The sequence below is a fragment of the Chelonoidis abingdonii genome, chromosome 3 (assembly GCF_003597395.2).
Source record: "Chelonoidis abingdonii isolate Lonesome George chromosome 3, CheloAbing_2.0, whole genome shotgun sequence".
NCBI lineage: Eukaryota > Metazoa > Chordata > Testudines > Testudinidae > Chelonoidis > Chelonoidis abingdonii.
The window spans coordinates 168,580,641-168,597,690 of record NC_133771.1 but is presented as its reverse complement, the minus strand read 5'-3'; the positions used below and the strand labels follow the sequence as shown (position 1 = coordinate 168,597,690).

At 38.9% G+C, this 17,050-nt stretch overlaps 1 protein-coding gene across 1 annotated transcript in view; it reads left to right on the top strand.

Annotated features, from left to right (window-relative positions):
- Positions 1 to 17,050, top strand: part of CENPF (centromere protein F) — an 87,083-nt gene that overhangs the window by 50,756 nt on the left and 19,277 nt on the right. The window contains exons 11-13 of the mRNA XM_032771253.2: positions 1,851 to 1,986; positions 5,989 to 9,548; positions 14,724 to 17,027. Of these exons, the coding sequence (XP_032627144.1) occupies positions 1,851 to 1,986; positions 5,989 to 9,548; positions 14,724 to 17,027 (6,000 nt within the window). The remainder of the gene's footprint in view (positions 1 to 1,850; positions 1,987 to 5,988; positions 9,549 to 14,723; positions 17,028 to 17,050) is intronic.

Genomic DNA, 17,050 nt, shown 5'->3' with positions numbered 1-17,050 from the left:
GCCCGGCTGGAGCAGCAAAGGGAGGGGGCAGTAATTCCAGGAAACCTGCCAGCCCGTCGGAGCAACGAAGTGGGGGGGGCAGAGGGGAGTGGGGGTGTAAATATGAAAAATGGTGCTGTTAGTTGTCGTTTTCCAGGAGTGAATTTCTTAGTATTGGGCCAGCTCCTGAAAAAGCCCTGTCTCCTGCATCTGCTAGTTTACTTCTGATGTGTAGACAGTTGTTCCTGAGGAACACAGCTACTGAAGTCTGAGAGAGTAAGATGGTATTTTGGGCCCATGTGATTTATAGCTGCGAAAATATAGACTGAGATTTGATTGAGTGTTCTATTGGGGAATCAGTGGAGTGAGTGAAACACAGGACTGATGTACTCAAGTGAACCCGTATTACTGAGGTGTTCTGCTGTGTTCTGTAACTCTTGCAGATTTTTCAGGGTAGATGCATTCGAGTATAAATACATTGGATTTCGTTTATTCAGTCAGGAATTAATGATGGCTTATATGATTGAGGCCAAATTGTAATTGCAAATGATGGGATGTAGCCTTACCCGATTAAGGTGGGAGAATGCATTTCTTGTAAATGGTTTTGTGAAAGTCCAGCATCAGAGCATGGGATTGTTTTTTTGCAGCTATGTTAGGTTGTTGGTTCCAGGTTTTTGCTGAACGCGTCTTAATCAGATCGACTTGTGCTGAGTCACAGCAAGAGGGATGGGCATTTCAGCCATTTAAAGCCCTTGAATTTCATTGGTATTTTGAACACAAGAAGCTGAGAATTCATACAGCTTTGAAACATTTGTCATACATCAGCATTGCCTGAAAATTTTGTCTCCTGACACCTATGTGTTTTAGAATGATTGATAGCAGAGTATGTGTGTGTGTTTGTGTGTGTGTTTGTTTCGGTACAACAGCTGGATATTTTGGACTAGGAAGTTGTGAGCCAAAAAGAAAATAACTAGAAGCATCAACGGTTTTATTTATGTTCTTTGGGTGACTTGTTTAAATAGATGAAAATACAGACTTGCTGTGTCAGCAAGGTTTTAATTTGATTTCCATTCAGACCCTCCCTCTTCTTGAATTTGGCTTCTGTGCACTGGTGCCCATCAGCTCATAGTAAGTAGATGAATAAATGATGGCTTGCTTCCAATAGAATCCTACCAGTGCCATGCCATCTGTTACCCAGCAATGTAGGAATTTGAGTGGAAGGAGTTAGTTTTTTAGAAATAATTTTATTTAAGTTCTCAGTTAGGACATAGGTGTATGGGCATTTTAACTTTTCTTAATTTATTTGGAAAAAAGATACTTAGAAAATATACTATCCCAAAGCCCCAGGTATTACTAACTAATCATACTTTACATCTAATGCTATTTTGCTACCAAGAGCAACTTCATATATTTGACTCATCCACACTGAGAGATGGGTGGTCTGAGAACAGGAGCTGGAACGGGAAACTTCTCCTGAATTCTGATACTGGCAGTGAAATTGACTCTTCTCTGTGGCTTTGGGCAAGTCACTTAACTTCACTGACTCTCAGTTTTTGTGGGCTGGATTCTATCCTGTGTCAAGATTTGCTGTGGGCAGGTAACAGAGAACTGGTTGCAGCTCCCTGGTTCCATATCCTGAGCCACCTAAGTACTGCTGTGATCTTTGCCAGCTGGGAGATGTCCCCAAAGGATTGTCTGCCCTCTGAGGACTGCCAAGAGTGCAGTTTGTGTTCCTAACTCATGTATGTGTTTAGAAACCAAGGCTCAACTTTCCAGAGTCTTCATGGGACTCAGATGGGTAGTATACCACATCATACTACTCTCAGTTTATTGACTTAATCAATTGTTTTGTAACTAGTGTTTTGTTGTAGGAAATGAAGAAGGAAAAAAACCTTCTTCGCTGCCAATCTGATCAAAAATCGCAAGAAATCCATCAGCTGGAAGAAGAACTAAAAACAACCAAACAGTTTCTAAAGGAGACCCAGAATTATGCGGAAGAGATGAAAAGTGAGATACACATTTCTACTTATTTAAATCATGTTACAAACTATTACTTCAGTGTGGAGGATCTGTAAACCTCATTATAAATGGTGATTTCATAGAATATCAAGGTTGGAAGGGACCTCAGGAGATCATCCAGTCCAACCCCCTGCTCAAAGCAGGACCAATCCCCAGACAGATTTTTTTCTTATCCCAGTTTCCTAAATGGCCCCCTTGAGGATTGAACTCACAACCCTGGATTTAGCAGGCCAATGCTAAAACCACTGAGCTATCCCTCCCTGCATACCCAAGAAAAATTTTTTTTCCATTATGTGATATAGTTAAATTATCTTTTAGCTAATACACGCAATTCTCTTTCAAACTGAGATGGAACTATTTATACAAATCTACTTACTCATAACATTATATGGTTTTGAAGCTATTTAAAATAAAGAATAAATATGTCTGCAAAAAAAACTATATGGTCAGCAAATTAAATACTACAATGTGCTCCTGTGTTTCAAAATCCCAGGCAAATAAATATACCTCAAACTATTATCCTTTCGCTTGTATATGGACTCCATCAAGCTAAAATGTGATGAAATGTTACCTTCTGAGCCCTAATTTGACTTTTCCCTACATTTGTCTATTTGTTTGGGAAAATGCATTTTGCAGACTGAGGTTTAAAAGAACAGGTAATTCTGCGAAGAAGCAGACTGCTCCCACTTATCCCTGTAGAAGTCTAACCTCACTTTATTAGATTTCAAAATTAAATTTATGGACCTAGTCCTGCTCCCATTTTAATAAGTATTTCTGCACGCTCAAATCCATGAGGCCATCCAGATAACTGCTTTGTGTTTTGATCTTATTCTTGGCAAGTGGCAGCACTTTCAGCTAGCTAATAAAATGTAATGCCTTCTAAGTCCATTTTCTTGCTTTCGCTATCTTCCGTCTGTGGTTCTTAAGGTGTCAAATGGAAGCATTATCTCCATTTTCTGGAGGGAATAATTATGAACAAAAAATAAATCAGAAGATGTTTGTGCTGCAGCTCTGCACTGCAACCAACAATAACTTGCCTTAACCCCCGGACAGTTCTTTCTCTCTAATTAGTCTCTGTTTATCCTCTCTAGTTATACCTTCCCTCCCTTTGAATCACCACCCTAAATAATCCTTCTCCATCCTTTGTGTTGACATATTTCAAATAACTGTTGATTGCTATCATTTCCCTTCCCCTCCTGTCACTGTTTCTCGCCAAGTTCTGGAATCTTAGAGACACTGAATTTTACTTATCCTGTAGAGGGAATGCTTAGTCTTGTTTTTTATGATAAGTTGGTGTTGTTCAATAGAACTCTCTTGGTAATTCAGGAAATCTCTTGTATTCTCTGCATCTCTTAATTTTACTCCATAAAATCAGTCCATCAAACACCTTGATCATTTTTATATATTCTGGTTCTTGAAAACAGGAAAATGACAAATAAGGCACCAAAATTCTTCATTTAACCTTTGGTACTGTTACCTGTCAACCATAAGTTTCATAGTACAAGCCATCAGACCTCAGTGAAAATGGGTTGTAGGAACATAAGAACTGCTGTACCGGGTCAGACCAAAGGTCCATCTAGCCCAGTATCTGTCTACCGACAGTGGCCAATGCCAGGTGCCCCAGAGGGAGTGAAGCTAACAGGCAATGATCAAGTGATCTCTCTCCTGCCATCCATTAGGGACACCATCTTTGCCCTTCTGCTAATAGCCATTTATGACTTACCCATGAATTATCCAGTTCCCTTTAACATTGTTATATCCTCGCTTCAACAACCTCCTAGGTAAGGATATCCAAAGTACTGAGTGTTTAGGAGGAAAGAACTTCCCTTTTATTTGTATTAAACCCTGCCAAACCCTTAATAATTTCCAAATTTTGGTTAACCCTATTCTTGATTATGCGGAATAAGTAAAAACTTTTCTATCACTTTCTCCACATACTATGATATATACCCTTATCATATCCCCCTTAGGCTCCTCTCCAAGTTCAGAGCTATCCTCTTTATAAATTCTTTGCTCATATGGACCCTCTCCAAACCTAATCCATTTTAATTGCCCTTTCTGAACTTTCTAGTGCAGCAATATCTTTTTTGAGTAGGAGACCACATTCACACAGTACGTCAGTGATTATACATGGATTTATATATAAGGTCATAAAGTATCATCTTCTCATCTCTACCCTTTTTAATATCTCTAACAATCCTGTTTGCTTTTTTGACTGGCTTATGCGCACTTGTGACATCTTCAGACGATATCCATGATACACCAAGATTCTTCCACTCTTGTAGCTAAATTAGCCCCATTCATATTTGTATATGTGGGTTATTTTTTCATGTGCATACTTTACAATTATCCACATTAATCCTATCCCCAAAGTTTCCCAGTTCTAAATGAACGTACAACCCTTCCTCTTACACCATCGCTCATCCACGCATTGGAACTCTGAAGCTTCCTGCCTGCTACCTCCGACGCGACACGGAGCAATTTTTTCTGAGAATACCGACTCCCAGAGGTCCTGATTTCAGTCTCTTCCATAGCAGCCTCAATTTGGATCCAGACATCTCTCCTACCCTTCCCCTATGTCAATTGGACCTTACATGTACCAAACCACCGCTCCTCCCAGCGACTACAAAAGTCTGTCTAAGATGCCTCGAGAATCCCCAACCTTTCCACCACAGGACAAGTCACCATACTTCTCCGCGTCCGTCATCACAAACCAGCTATCTTACTTCTATATCAATCTCCCCATTCTAACACTGCCTTTTCCTAGCAACTGATTCCCCCCTGAGAAAATTACACTAGTCTTAGAGACCCATCCATTGAAGAGGAGCACCATCTGGAAGGAGGGTGCCAACTATGGGAAGGTTTCCCTCTGCTCCCATTGACTGCTCTGCTTCCCTGGGCCTTTCTTCCTCCTTAGCGGCACAGAGGCTGTCTGAGCGGAGGTGGGACAATTCTACAGTGTCCCAGAAAGCCTCATCAGCATACCTCTCTGCCTCTCTTAGCTCCTCCAGTTCCGCCACCCTGGCCTCCAAAGTCCGTAAGTGGTCTCTGAGGGCCAGGAGCTTCTTGCACCACCTGCACGAATATGTCACCCGCCCACAAGGCAGGTGATCATACATGCTACACTGAGCGCAATAAACTGGATAGCCCCCACTCTGCTGCTGGACTTCTGCCTGCGTTGTCTCTTAGTTAATGGAAGGGTGGTTTAAAGAAAGGGGTTCTGGAATATGGTTTGGATTATAGGTTTTAAGGGGACTACAGGGGAGCAGGTAGGACCGACAAGGGACTCCCCCCTCCCTTCCCACTCCCCTTCCCAACTCCCTTGCAAAACTCCCTGTTAGCAGCCTCTGGTCACAAGCTCCCTGGTCGCTTGTGCGCGGCTTTATAAAGCCCTGGCCTGAGTTAATGCCCCACCTACTGATTAAAGCTCAGCCAATTATCAGAGGCTTCAAGCTTTCAAACCTTCCTTTGAAGCTCACGACCTCCAACTGCCAACCGCAGCACATGGTTCTTTAAACAACCAACCAACCAACCAGACTGCCAAACACAAGCTCAGCACACCGCACTCAGCAAGTAACCCCCAAACACAAACACACACTACAGACAGTCACTTACCCCACAGATGCTGTATTTGCTCCTCCTTCACCTGGAGAACTCCCTTGCAAAACTCCCTGTTAGCAGCCCCAGTTAGAACTGTAAAGCATAGAGTGATTTGACTAGCAGTAGTATGTTCTTTCTGCAAAACTGAATTCTGACATTGCTAAAATGATCTCAGCTATACAATTTCATGGTTTGGAAATAAAGGCAGTTTTGGAACACAATGTGATATATGTAATTATATTCTGAAATACTAAGAACATTTATTGCTAGATGAAGAATTGAAACATGTCAATATTGTCATTTTATAGTGTTAGCCATAAAAGCTAATATTGCATATTTGACATAGTTTGCTTTCACAAATTAACCACTTAATTGTTTTTATTACTATAGATAAGAGTTTGTCTCAGGAAGAAAACCTAAAGATACTCCAAGAGAAACTCAAACAACAAGATGCCTCTCTCACTTTGGAGAAATTGAAATTATCTATAGCTGATCTGGAAAAGCAACGAGACTCCATTCAGCATCTGCTGAAGCAAAGAGAAAACCACACTGAGGAACTAAACAGTAAGATAAGTAAAATGGAGAAGGAATCAGAAGCCTTGCTGAAAGTCCTCGGATTAAAGGAGAGAGAATGTGAAGAACTAAAAAAGGAGTTTACTATTCTTTTTCAATGGAAAAATGAAAATGAACAACTTGTGAAAAAACTTGAGTCTGAAAAGGAAGAATTGCTGAGCAAAATTAATGACTTGGAAAGTTCTCTCAAGATTCAACAAGTTAAAAGTAATGAAAGTAGTGAGACTGTTCGAATAATGGTAAGTGAGAAGGAAAAATATAGTTTGGAGATTAAAAATCTCAGAGACATGGTGGAATATAAAAGTGCGAAACTAGAGACACAGAAAAAAGCTTATGATGAACTTCAACAAAAAGCGGAATGTTCAGATCAAAAATATAGGAAAGAAATAGAAAATATGACCTGGAAAATATCTCAGTTCACCAACCAAGTTGAAATTCTAGAACAAAAACTACAGTTAGCAGCAAATGCAGTACAGGAGAAGGATCAATGTTATCATGAGTTGCATGGTAAATATGAGAAAATTTGCTGTCTTGTAAAATCAAAAGAGATTTCTGAAGTAAGAGAAGATAGAGAATTACATTTACAGAATAATCATTGCAAGACTCTTTTGGGTGATGACCAACAACTTCCAGTGAAAAACTGCATCACAGATGTATTAATGAGAGAACCTGGAACAGTCACTGAGGACTGGGAAGACCATTGTGCAAAAGCTGTCCTAGAAACAGATAAAAATGATCAACAAGATATGTCAGTCCTACAAGATCAGGTCTCTTCTCTTGAGATTTCATTAAAGACTCAATCGCAGTTTAAGTCACATTCGCAGAAAGCCTTTGAAAAGTTGGTACAAATCAAAGGTGAGACAGAAAAAAAGCTAATTGAAGCAGAACAGATTCGTGAAAGTTTTGTGACAGAGACTAAAAACCATATCAGTAACTTGCAAGGGGATACTTCTGCTCAGCAGGATTGTATTGATAAAACATTAGCTGCCCTTGAGGAAAAGGAAAAGCAATTGCAAACTTTGAACAAAGAATTAGAAACTCAACAAGCAGAGATTCGGGATTTAAAAAGCAATAATAAATTGCTTGAGGATTCAGTAAAGCATCTACAACTTGTGCTTGATACGTGGAATTTAGAGAAAAAAGACACGTCTACAATGCTTTCCTTACATGAAAAAGAAATTGAGGACCTTACTGAAGAAAACGTAACCCTTAAGGGCATTAACAAGGCTTTAGAACAAGAAAAAGTAGACTTACTAGAAACAAACATAATTTTTTCTAATAGATTAAAGGAAAGAGAGGAAAGCATTTCTGAGTTGTCCAGAAGACATAAGGAGGAAAGACTGTCACTCATAGAAGGATATGAAGAAATTGAAAAAGAACTTGTAGATCTACAAGGAAAATACAAATCAATGGAAGAAAAAAGTGCCAACATGGAAGGCACTTTAAGACAGCAAAAAAGTCACTTTCAGAAGAGTAAAGCAAAATCAGAACGACAAGAGAAACAGCTTAGGGATGAGCATAATGAATTCTTCTCTAAACTAGTGTCCTTAGAGGGAAAAAATAAAGATTTGATTCAAGAACTTGAGAAAGTACAGTCAGAATTGCAATTTAAACAATCTGAGATTGCTCATATCCAAAATGTCTCTTCAGCTGAGCTGGATTGTTTAAGACAAGAAATGTTAAATGTCAGGGCAGAACAAAACAAAATGCAAGAACAACATTACATCTTGCTTCAAGAAAATGAGCAATTGAGCAAGGTAATAAAAACAGAGACTGAATGTCTAACATGTGTCTTAGTTCATGACAGAGGGCCTACATCAGAACAGTTGAGAGTGTCCATGGAAGAAAAAGAGAATGAGCTGAATAAATATCAAGTTAAACTTGAGCTACTTCAGATGGATCTTGAGGACAGAGAAGTCTCTGTAGAAAACTACAGCACACAGGTAATACAGTTGGAGGCTGCTTTAGAAAGTGTGGAAAGAAAACTTGAGGAAAGTGAAAAGGAAAAAGAGAGGTTGCAGCAAGAATTACAAACTATTAAAGAGGATTTGGAAACTCCAGATCCTAAGCTTATAATAATGGATAAGAATGACCAAACAATGGAGTCTGTTGTTGATGCTGTTTCCGAGGTTAACTCTAAAAGAGCAGTAGATGAGCGGTATTCTTTAGTTCCTCATGAGCTGACGCCAAGCCAGAATGATGATGTCCAACTGATATCCTCTTTACAGATGACAGTGAACAGACTAAATGAATTGGAGAAAATGTGTGAAATTTTGCAGATTGAAAAGTTAGCATTAACATCTGAACTTAATGACTCAAAAACTGAATGCACCACTACTGATAAAATGGCAGAAGAGGTAATAAAAGTAGTGAGTGAAGTTAAAATATTAAAAGATGAAAAAGCTATTTTTCCTGATGAATTAATGGATCAGAGTGTTGAAAATGAAGTGGGAATACACTTTGATAATGAGCAAATGTCTTTCAAATCCCTGGAATGTAGTGCTGAACCTAACTATAGCTATGAAGATTTAAAACTGTCCAACAAAGAAGTTAAAATGCGGTTTGCTGAGGTAAAAGAGAAAATTTTCTCTTTACAAAGAGAGCATAAAATCTTACATGAGCAACACTGTAGTATGATCTTCAAAGTGTCTGAGCTACAGTCCTGTATTGAAACTCTTAAGGCAGAAAATTCTGCATTGTCAACAAGTTTGAATAAAGTTAGCGCTGATTCAGTGGAAGTGGAGGTGATTTCTCGCCAAAAAGATGGAGAATTTAAATTAGAGGAAACCAAGTTCACATTTTCTCCGTCATGTCTTAATGAGATACCATATTTTGCAGAAGCAAATCTTTTGGAACTGTCCTTTGACAATGATCTGTGGAAATGGAGAGAAGAAAGTATTCGGCTGAATATTTCTCAAGAATCTGTTCTAGGAGATACAACAGAAATTAGTTTAGTAGAAGAGCCCCATAATGATCAGGCATTGGACTTCATTGCAAAGAGAGAGAGTGTTATACATAGAAAATCTAATCTTGAGAGTAATATTAAAGAGCTTCAGATATGTCAGACATATGAAAAGTCCATCAAGAGATTTGAAAAGCAATTCCAGTCTCATGAAAATATGAAAAATGAGATACAAGAGCTAAAACAACTAATTATTTCTGAAAGGAAAGAATTGGATGACCTCAGAAAGCAAAATGTATCTGATAATGAACAGTGGCAACAAAAACTGAGCAATGTGACCATGGAGATGGAATATAAGCTGGCAGCAGAGAAGAAACAGATTGAGCACTTGTCTCTGGAGCTAGAAGTAGCAAGACTCCAGCTGCAAGGCCTTGATTTAAGTTCACGTTCCCTGCTATGCACAGATGTTGAAGATGTAAGTAATGAATTTTGTGTACATCATTGTTTTCATTTATTTTATAGTAAAACCAAAACCAGGTTCTCTTAGGTAAAATGAAAACGATTTAAAATGATTTGTCCTATATCTTAGTTGAAATGGTACAATACAGAAACTAACAAAGCCATATTATTTTCAGTCTCTGTTATCAATGCCGGATAAGAGCAATATCAATATCCTTTGCTGACAATTAATAAGGCATTTTATACTTAAGCTTTTAAGAGTATTATAAACAGCAAAAATATTAAATTGTGTCCTTTTTAAAATCTATTCTCTATTCTAATAGTAGCATGGAAATCTGATTAAATCTGTTATTTTATAAACTTCTGGCTATCAAAGATGCAGGAGGTCTTTAGCGGGATGTCTGAAAACATGATAAAATGTGTACATTTTGTTTGTTTGGGGCCCAGCTTTTCTCCTAATTCATAACAAAGTGGTGATGCCTCTCACGTGTAGAACTGGGAGGTGGACCAGTGTTATTGCTGGATGCTCTAGGACTAAGCGCCACCCTTCAACTCAGGCCACCAGAAATTTTGTCCAGCAGCAGAACAAGTTGGCAGTTTAGTTTCTCCCAACAACTTTGTTTTATTACTAATTTTAATTAATTTTTCTGCAATACTGATTTCATTTCAACTTCTTGCTCTTCTCTTCATCTCCTCAAGTAAGTTTTCTTGATCTGCAAACACAGCACTTTTCAGTAACTCTTTGACTGCTATTGCAAGCCCTGCAAGATCAAGCTAAGTCCAAGTAGTGCAGTGGGCAACTTTTTAGGAGTCTTAGAGGGTGACCTATGTCCTGCTGTACCTACAAGCCACAAATCCTTGCTCTGTGAGGGGGTGGGGCTTTGTTGGACCAGCGTATTAGTGCCATGCATGCGCACGTAAACACACCCATTTGAAGCCCTGACTTCATTGTGAGAAGGCTTGATCAGGAGCATGAGGATTCTTAAGGAGATGAGAACCCCACGTAGCTGGCACAGGAATAACGCTTGGAAACTCCATATGCTCTGAGTCCCAAAAAAGACAAAAGGAATTGTCCCCTTTGTAAAGAAGTAATATGTTTAATGAGCAGGTTGTATAAACATCAGGCTTTAAACCTTTTCTCTTGCCTTCCCAGTTTTAGGATGTGTTTGCTGGGCTTTTCTCCTATATACGGGTCTCCAGGAGTGCTCTGTATCAGACTCCCTGCCCCCTCCCACCCTGGAGTATATCTGGGTGTGCGGAGACATGTGTTACTTCTGTGAAGCCCTGTCTCAGGTGACAGGGTAATGTAAATTGTTCATCTCTGCTTTTCATCCTGGGACCCTCTTTCAACCATGGAAGAGGGTTCAAATTTAGGTGCAATGGTGTGGACAGATGGGATCAAACCAGTGGTTCACTGAGTCCACTATGTCATCTGACAGTGGCCAATACGTCTGCAGAAAAAACAGATCTCTTGAAGTACGGGCCCCTATTTCATCTGTACCTGAGCTGCCAACAGTTAACAGCCTGGGTGTCAAAAGAAAAATGTAGTTCAGCAGAGATTATCCATTCCCCTAACTGATACATTTTGCTATCCAGACAGAATTCAATCAGGAAATTTCATTCATTGTTCTTGTAAAGTTTCACTTATGGTGCAAAGGAAATAATAACAATAAATCTTTGTTATATATATATAATTGGTGCCCAGCACAGTGGGGTCCTGGTGTATAATTAGTACAAAAAATTAATAATCACAACATTTTGATGTTCTTTATTCAGGTACGCCAAATTCCCAATTGAGCACCAAACGTTAAGATTCATCAGACTGACCAGCAGTTAGTTTTTCTAGTTGCTATTTGTTCCTAAAGTCAGTTTTTGGAATTAGTTCCTCCAGCTGTACAAGAACCACACTTGGTTGGTTGTAAAGAAAAGGTTATTCTTACAGCCCAGAAACCTTTCTGCCCAAAGTAAATTCCTCTTTCCACAATTCTAGGAAATTAATTTGTTTCAACTTTAACTTGGGAAAAGTTGTGGCATTAGCAGGGATTGCTAGAGCTCTAAAAGTGTATTTTAAGCATATAAAAATATATATGCCAGTCATATACTCATCTCTTTCCATCCAAAATGCGGGACCTGGGCATTTCAAAGTTGCTACAGACAAGATGTTAAAATCCTTCACTAGTTGGCATGCTAGGCCTTTGAGAAACCATTCACTGAGTGAATCAAGGCTCTCTCCATAAGGTCCCTAGTGGTATTGTGGGGCAGAAGTATCTGAGCCTCATTTGAGGAAGATTTGCAAAGTAGGTTCCCATTTCTCTGCAGAGGCATCCTTTGTAGTGTGACAAAGTTTCTCCTCTACCTTGGTGGGTCCTGAGCTTGTTGGCGGATTTACTCTCCTCACACATTCACCCTGTGGGTCAGGAAATAGCCCAGAGACCTTCCCCTCTGGTAGAAGCCACAGTCCTGGTCAGTTCCTCCTGTGTTTGATCAGGAATTGGGAAGTTTGTGGGGAACCCAGGCCCGCCCTCTACTCCAGGTTCCAGTCCAGAGCCCTGTGGACTGCAGCTGCAGCTACTTCCCCATGTCCTCCTCCCAACACCTTCTTTGTCTTCACCACCGCACTTTCCTCCTGATGTCTGATAATGCTTGTACTTTCCAGTCCTCCAGCCATAAGCCTACTCACTCTCAGCTTCTTGCATGCCTCTTGCTCCCAGTTCCTTGCATGCACTTCCTCTCCCCTGGCTCCCTGGCTTCCCCTTGGCCTGACTGGAGTGAGCCCTTTTATAGCATCAGAGGGCTTTAATTAAAGTCAGGTGCTTAACAGCCTCACCTGACTCTTAGCAAGTTAATTGGAGTCAGGTGTTCTCATTAGCCTGAAGCAGCCCCTGCTCTGATCACTCAGGGAACAGAAAACTGCTAATTCAGTTGTTGTTGTTCCAAACTGGCCTGGGTCTATCACAGTAGGTTGCTACTTGGTTGGTTCCCAAATAATTCCTTCAATACCAAGCTTTTGCTCTATATGGGGGGATCTCCTAATTCTGTCCTATTCTATGAAAAACTAAAATTCTCGTTTGTCCTTTTTCTCTCCCACACACACTTCTGTGACTCACTGCTTGCTATTTCCCATTTGTGATGAATGAAGAGAAGCTCTTTAGCATAATGAGAAATTTCTAGGGCTGTCAAGCAATTAAAAAAATTAATTGTGATTATTCTCACTGTTAACAGAATACCATTTATTTAAATATATTTGGATGTTTTCTGTATATTTGGTTACAACACAACACAGTGTACAATGCTCACTTTACATTTTTTATTACAAATATTTGTGCTGTAAAAAATAAAAGAAATATTTTTCAATTCATCTCATACAAGTACTATAATGCAATCTTTTTGTCATGAAAGTTGAACTTAAAAATGTAGAATTATGTACAAAAAAACCTGCATTCAAAAACAAAACAATGTCAAACTTTAGTGCCTGCAAGTCCACTCAGTCCTACTTCTTCAGCCAGTCACTCAGACAAACAAGTTTGTTTACATTTCCAGGAGATAATAATGCCCACTTCTTGTTTACAATGTCACCTGAAAGTAAGAACAGTCATTTGCATGGCACTGTAGTAGCCAGTATTGCAAAGTATTTATATACCAGATATGCTGAAGATTCAGATGTCCCTTTATTCTTCAACCACCATTCCAGAGGACATTCGTCTGTGCTGATGATAGGTCTGCTCAATAATGATCCGATGCATGTTCATTTTCATCATCTGAGTCAGATGCCACCAGCAGAAGGCTGATTTTCTGTTTTGGTGGTTTGGGTTCTATGGTTTCCGCATCAGTGTGTTGCTCATTTAAGACTTCTGAAAGCATGCTCCACACCTAGATCCTCTCAAATTTTGGACTGCACTTCAGATTCTTAAACCTTCGCTCAAGTACTGGAGCTCTTTTTAGAAATCTCACATTGGTACCTTCTTTGCATTTTGTCAAATCTGCGGAGACTGTTCATAAATCAAACAACATGTGCTGGGTCATTATCCGAGACTGCTATAGCATGAAATATATGACAGAATGCGGGTAAAACAGAGCAGGGGACATACAATTCTCCCCCTAGGAGTTCAGTCACAAAGTAAATGAACGCACTATATTTTTAACAAACATCATCAGCATGGAAGCATGTCCTCCGGAATGGTGGCTGAAGCATGAAGGGGCACATGAATGTTTAGCATATCTGGCACTTAAATACCTTGTAAGGCCAGCTACAAAAGTGCCATGCCAACGCCTCTTCTCACTTTCAGGTGACACTGTAAATAAGAAGCAGGCAGCAGTATCTCCTGTAAATCTAAACAAACTTGTTTGTCTTAGCAATTGGCTGAACAAGAAGTAGGACTGAGTGGACTTGCAGGCTCTAAAGTTTTACACTGTTTTGTTTTTAAGTGCAGCTATGTAACAAAAAAAAATCTACATTTGTAAGTTGCACTTTCACAATAAAGAGATAGCATTACAGTACTTGTATGAAGTGAATTGAAAAATACTGTTTCTTTAGTTTATCACTTATGCGGTGCAAATATCTGTAATAAAAATAATGTAAGGTGAGCACTGTACACTTTGTATTCTGGGTTGTAACTGAAATCAATATATTTGAAAATGTAGAAAAAACATCCAAAAATATTTAATAAACAATAGAACAACAATTGAATTTTAACAGTGCAATTAAAACTGCGATTGATCGTGATTAATTTTTTTGAGTTCATCGCATGAGTTAACTGTGATTAATCCTCAGCACTAAAAATTTCTTACCTGATAATTTTCTTTCTACTAGTAGTATCTCTTAATTCAGCGCACTGTTCTATCTGATAAATGACCATGGTACAATTTATAGAAAAAATATATAGATTTAAATATATAATTGTCTTACCGTCTTAACATTAGTTATTATAATTTCAGATTGTCTTAAGGTTAGTAATAGTTTGCTAGAGTGTTCCTATAGCTTTGGAATAATTCTTCTAATGGCCTGAGTTGAAGGGCAAGGCTTAGTCCTGTAGCCTCCAGCAACAACACTGGACCAAATTGCACAGGTGAGTGACATGACCCATTTGTTATGAATGAGAGAAGCTGCTAGTGGAAAATTACCAGGTAAGAAATTTCTCAGTCTTCCTTGTAGACTCACTCTTGTCTTTCTTCTGACTTCTACCAATTGCAGACTTCTCCTACTGCACAAGAAAATAATGGCATGCATCAGCTGCAAGTGCATAGTTTACCTAATGAAAACTTGGCTCCCAAGCGAGAGAAATCTGAGATAAAACTATGTGAACAAATTACTATAGAAGAAAACTCTGAATGTGAAAATGTAGCTGAGGTCATGGAAGCAAGATCTGCAGAAGAATGTCCAGCAAAACTGATGTCAGAGACTGAATATAGAAATACATTGGAGAAAAAGATAGACTGCCACAATGAATTGTCATTTTCCAATAACAACATCTCTATAATGCCTCTGGATTTCTTGGAAAATCAAGTAACAGTTGAAACTCTTCAGCTACAGATAAAGCAGACATCTTGTGAAGACCTGAAGCTGCTCCTTGGCATAGAGGAAAGCAATACAAAAGTTGATGCTCTTCTCATAGAAATCAAAGAATTAAACTCAAGGTTAGATTTGCAGCATACAGAACTAACTGCAAAGATAACTGCTTATGCAGAATTAGAAAAAACAGTTCTAGTACTTAAAAAAGAAAACTCAGACTTAAATGAGAAACTTGAATCTGTTTCTTTTGATAAGCAGCAGATATCTTACAAAGTTATGATTCTAGAAAAAGAACTTGACAAGGCAAAGTCTGACCTGGATCTGTACAAAGTTAGATTATCTGATGTAACAGACATGCTGGAGGACTTAGAAGTGACCAAAGGAGACTGGCGCGAGAAGTTCCTCCTCACTGAAAATGAACTGAGGAGGACAAAATCTGAGAAAGAGAACATTGAGAACCATGCCCTGTCCATAGAAGGTGACATAGAGGAACTTCAGAGAAAAAATCAGAAGTTAGAAAAAGACAGTGAAAATAAACTGAAAACTGTTTCAACTCTTCAAGAGCAACTTGCTGTAATCACAACGGAGAGAAACCAACTCAGTCAAGAACTGAGCATTTTGTCAGAGAAAAAAGAGGAATTGGATCAACTGTATCAGAAACTGCAGGAGAAAATAAAAGAACTAGAGTCAAACAAAGTGGATGCTACTGAATTTATTGGGATATTAGAGGCTGAAGCTAAGACACAAACCAAACTGCTTCAGACCACAAAATCTGATGTAGATCAGTTATCAAGGGAAAAAGACTATCTTGTGCAGCAGTTGCAGAATGTGGAGAAGGATGCAGAGATTCTGACATTAGAAAAAGAAAAGTTTCAAAACCAGATGCAGGATCTGGAGGAGCAAAAAAAAATGATTCTAAGGGAGTCTGAAATGTTGCAGACTAAGTTAAGTGAATCAGAAATGGAAAACTCTAAGCTTTCCAAAACTTTGGAAGGCTCATTAATTGAAAAAGGTGAACTTGCTGCTAGACTGAACTCAACACAAGAAGAGGTGGATCAGCTGCGATATGGAATTGAGAAGTTGAAAATAAAAATAGAATCAGATGAGAAGAAAAAGCACCGCACAGTTGAAAAACTGAAAGAGAGTGAACGGAAAGCAGATTTTCTTCAGGACAAAATTGAGAAGCTTGAAAGAGAACTGCAGATGTCAGAAGAAAATCTAGAAGATGCAATTCTTCAGGCAGAGACTGCTAAAACAGAGGCAGAAACATTAAAAACTGAGATAGAAGAGATGGCAGAAAGGGTGAAAAGTTTAGAATTCGCAGTTAATGCCTTCAGGTCAGAAAAAGAAGGTTTGAATAAAGAACTACAGGAGAAGCAAGAAAAGATATCTGAATTAGAATCTTCTAACGCTAACGTTGTAAGACTGCTGGAAGAAAAGGAGAAAGAAAATATGCAAATTAAAGAAGAGTCTGAAAATGTCACGGTATTGATAAAATCTCAGCTGAAAAATGCAAGTGAGGAAATAAAGCTTTTTTTCAATGAGCTAGAAATTTGTAAGGCAAAAGAACAAGACTTAATTCATCAAGTGGGTTGTCTTGAACACGATAAAACACAACTGTTACTGGATCTTCAGGAAGCAAGAAACATCAGTTCCAAACTAGAACAATCACTAGGAGCACTTGAACAGGAACTTGCAGACTGTAAACAAACCCGGGACGAGATGATCCAAGAAAATGGTGCACTACAAAAGAAGATTAAAGATGTAGAGCAGCTCTCTGTACAGCTGTCACATGCGGAAAGTGAACATGAATGCTGGATACAGGAAAAAGAAGGGCTGCAGTATACGATAGCTGAATTGAAGCAGAAGGTTCAACAGCTATCTAATAATGAAATTTTGAAGGCTACCCTAGAAAATCTAAAAGCATCCCCTAAAGATCTTGAGAAGGAGTCCACACAGTCTGAAAAATCTGCTCTTGCTGAAAAGGTAATTCAATTTAAGCTATTGTA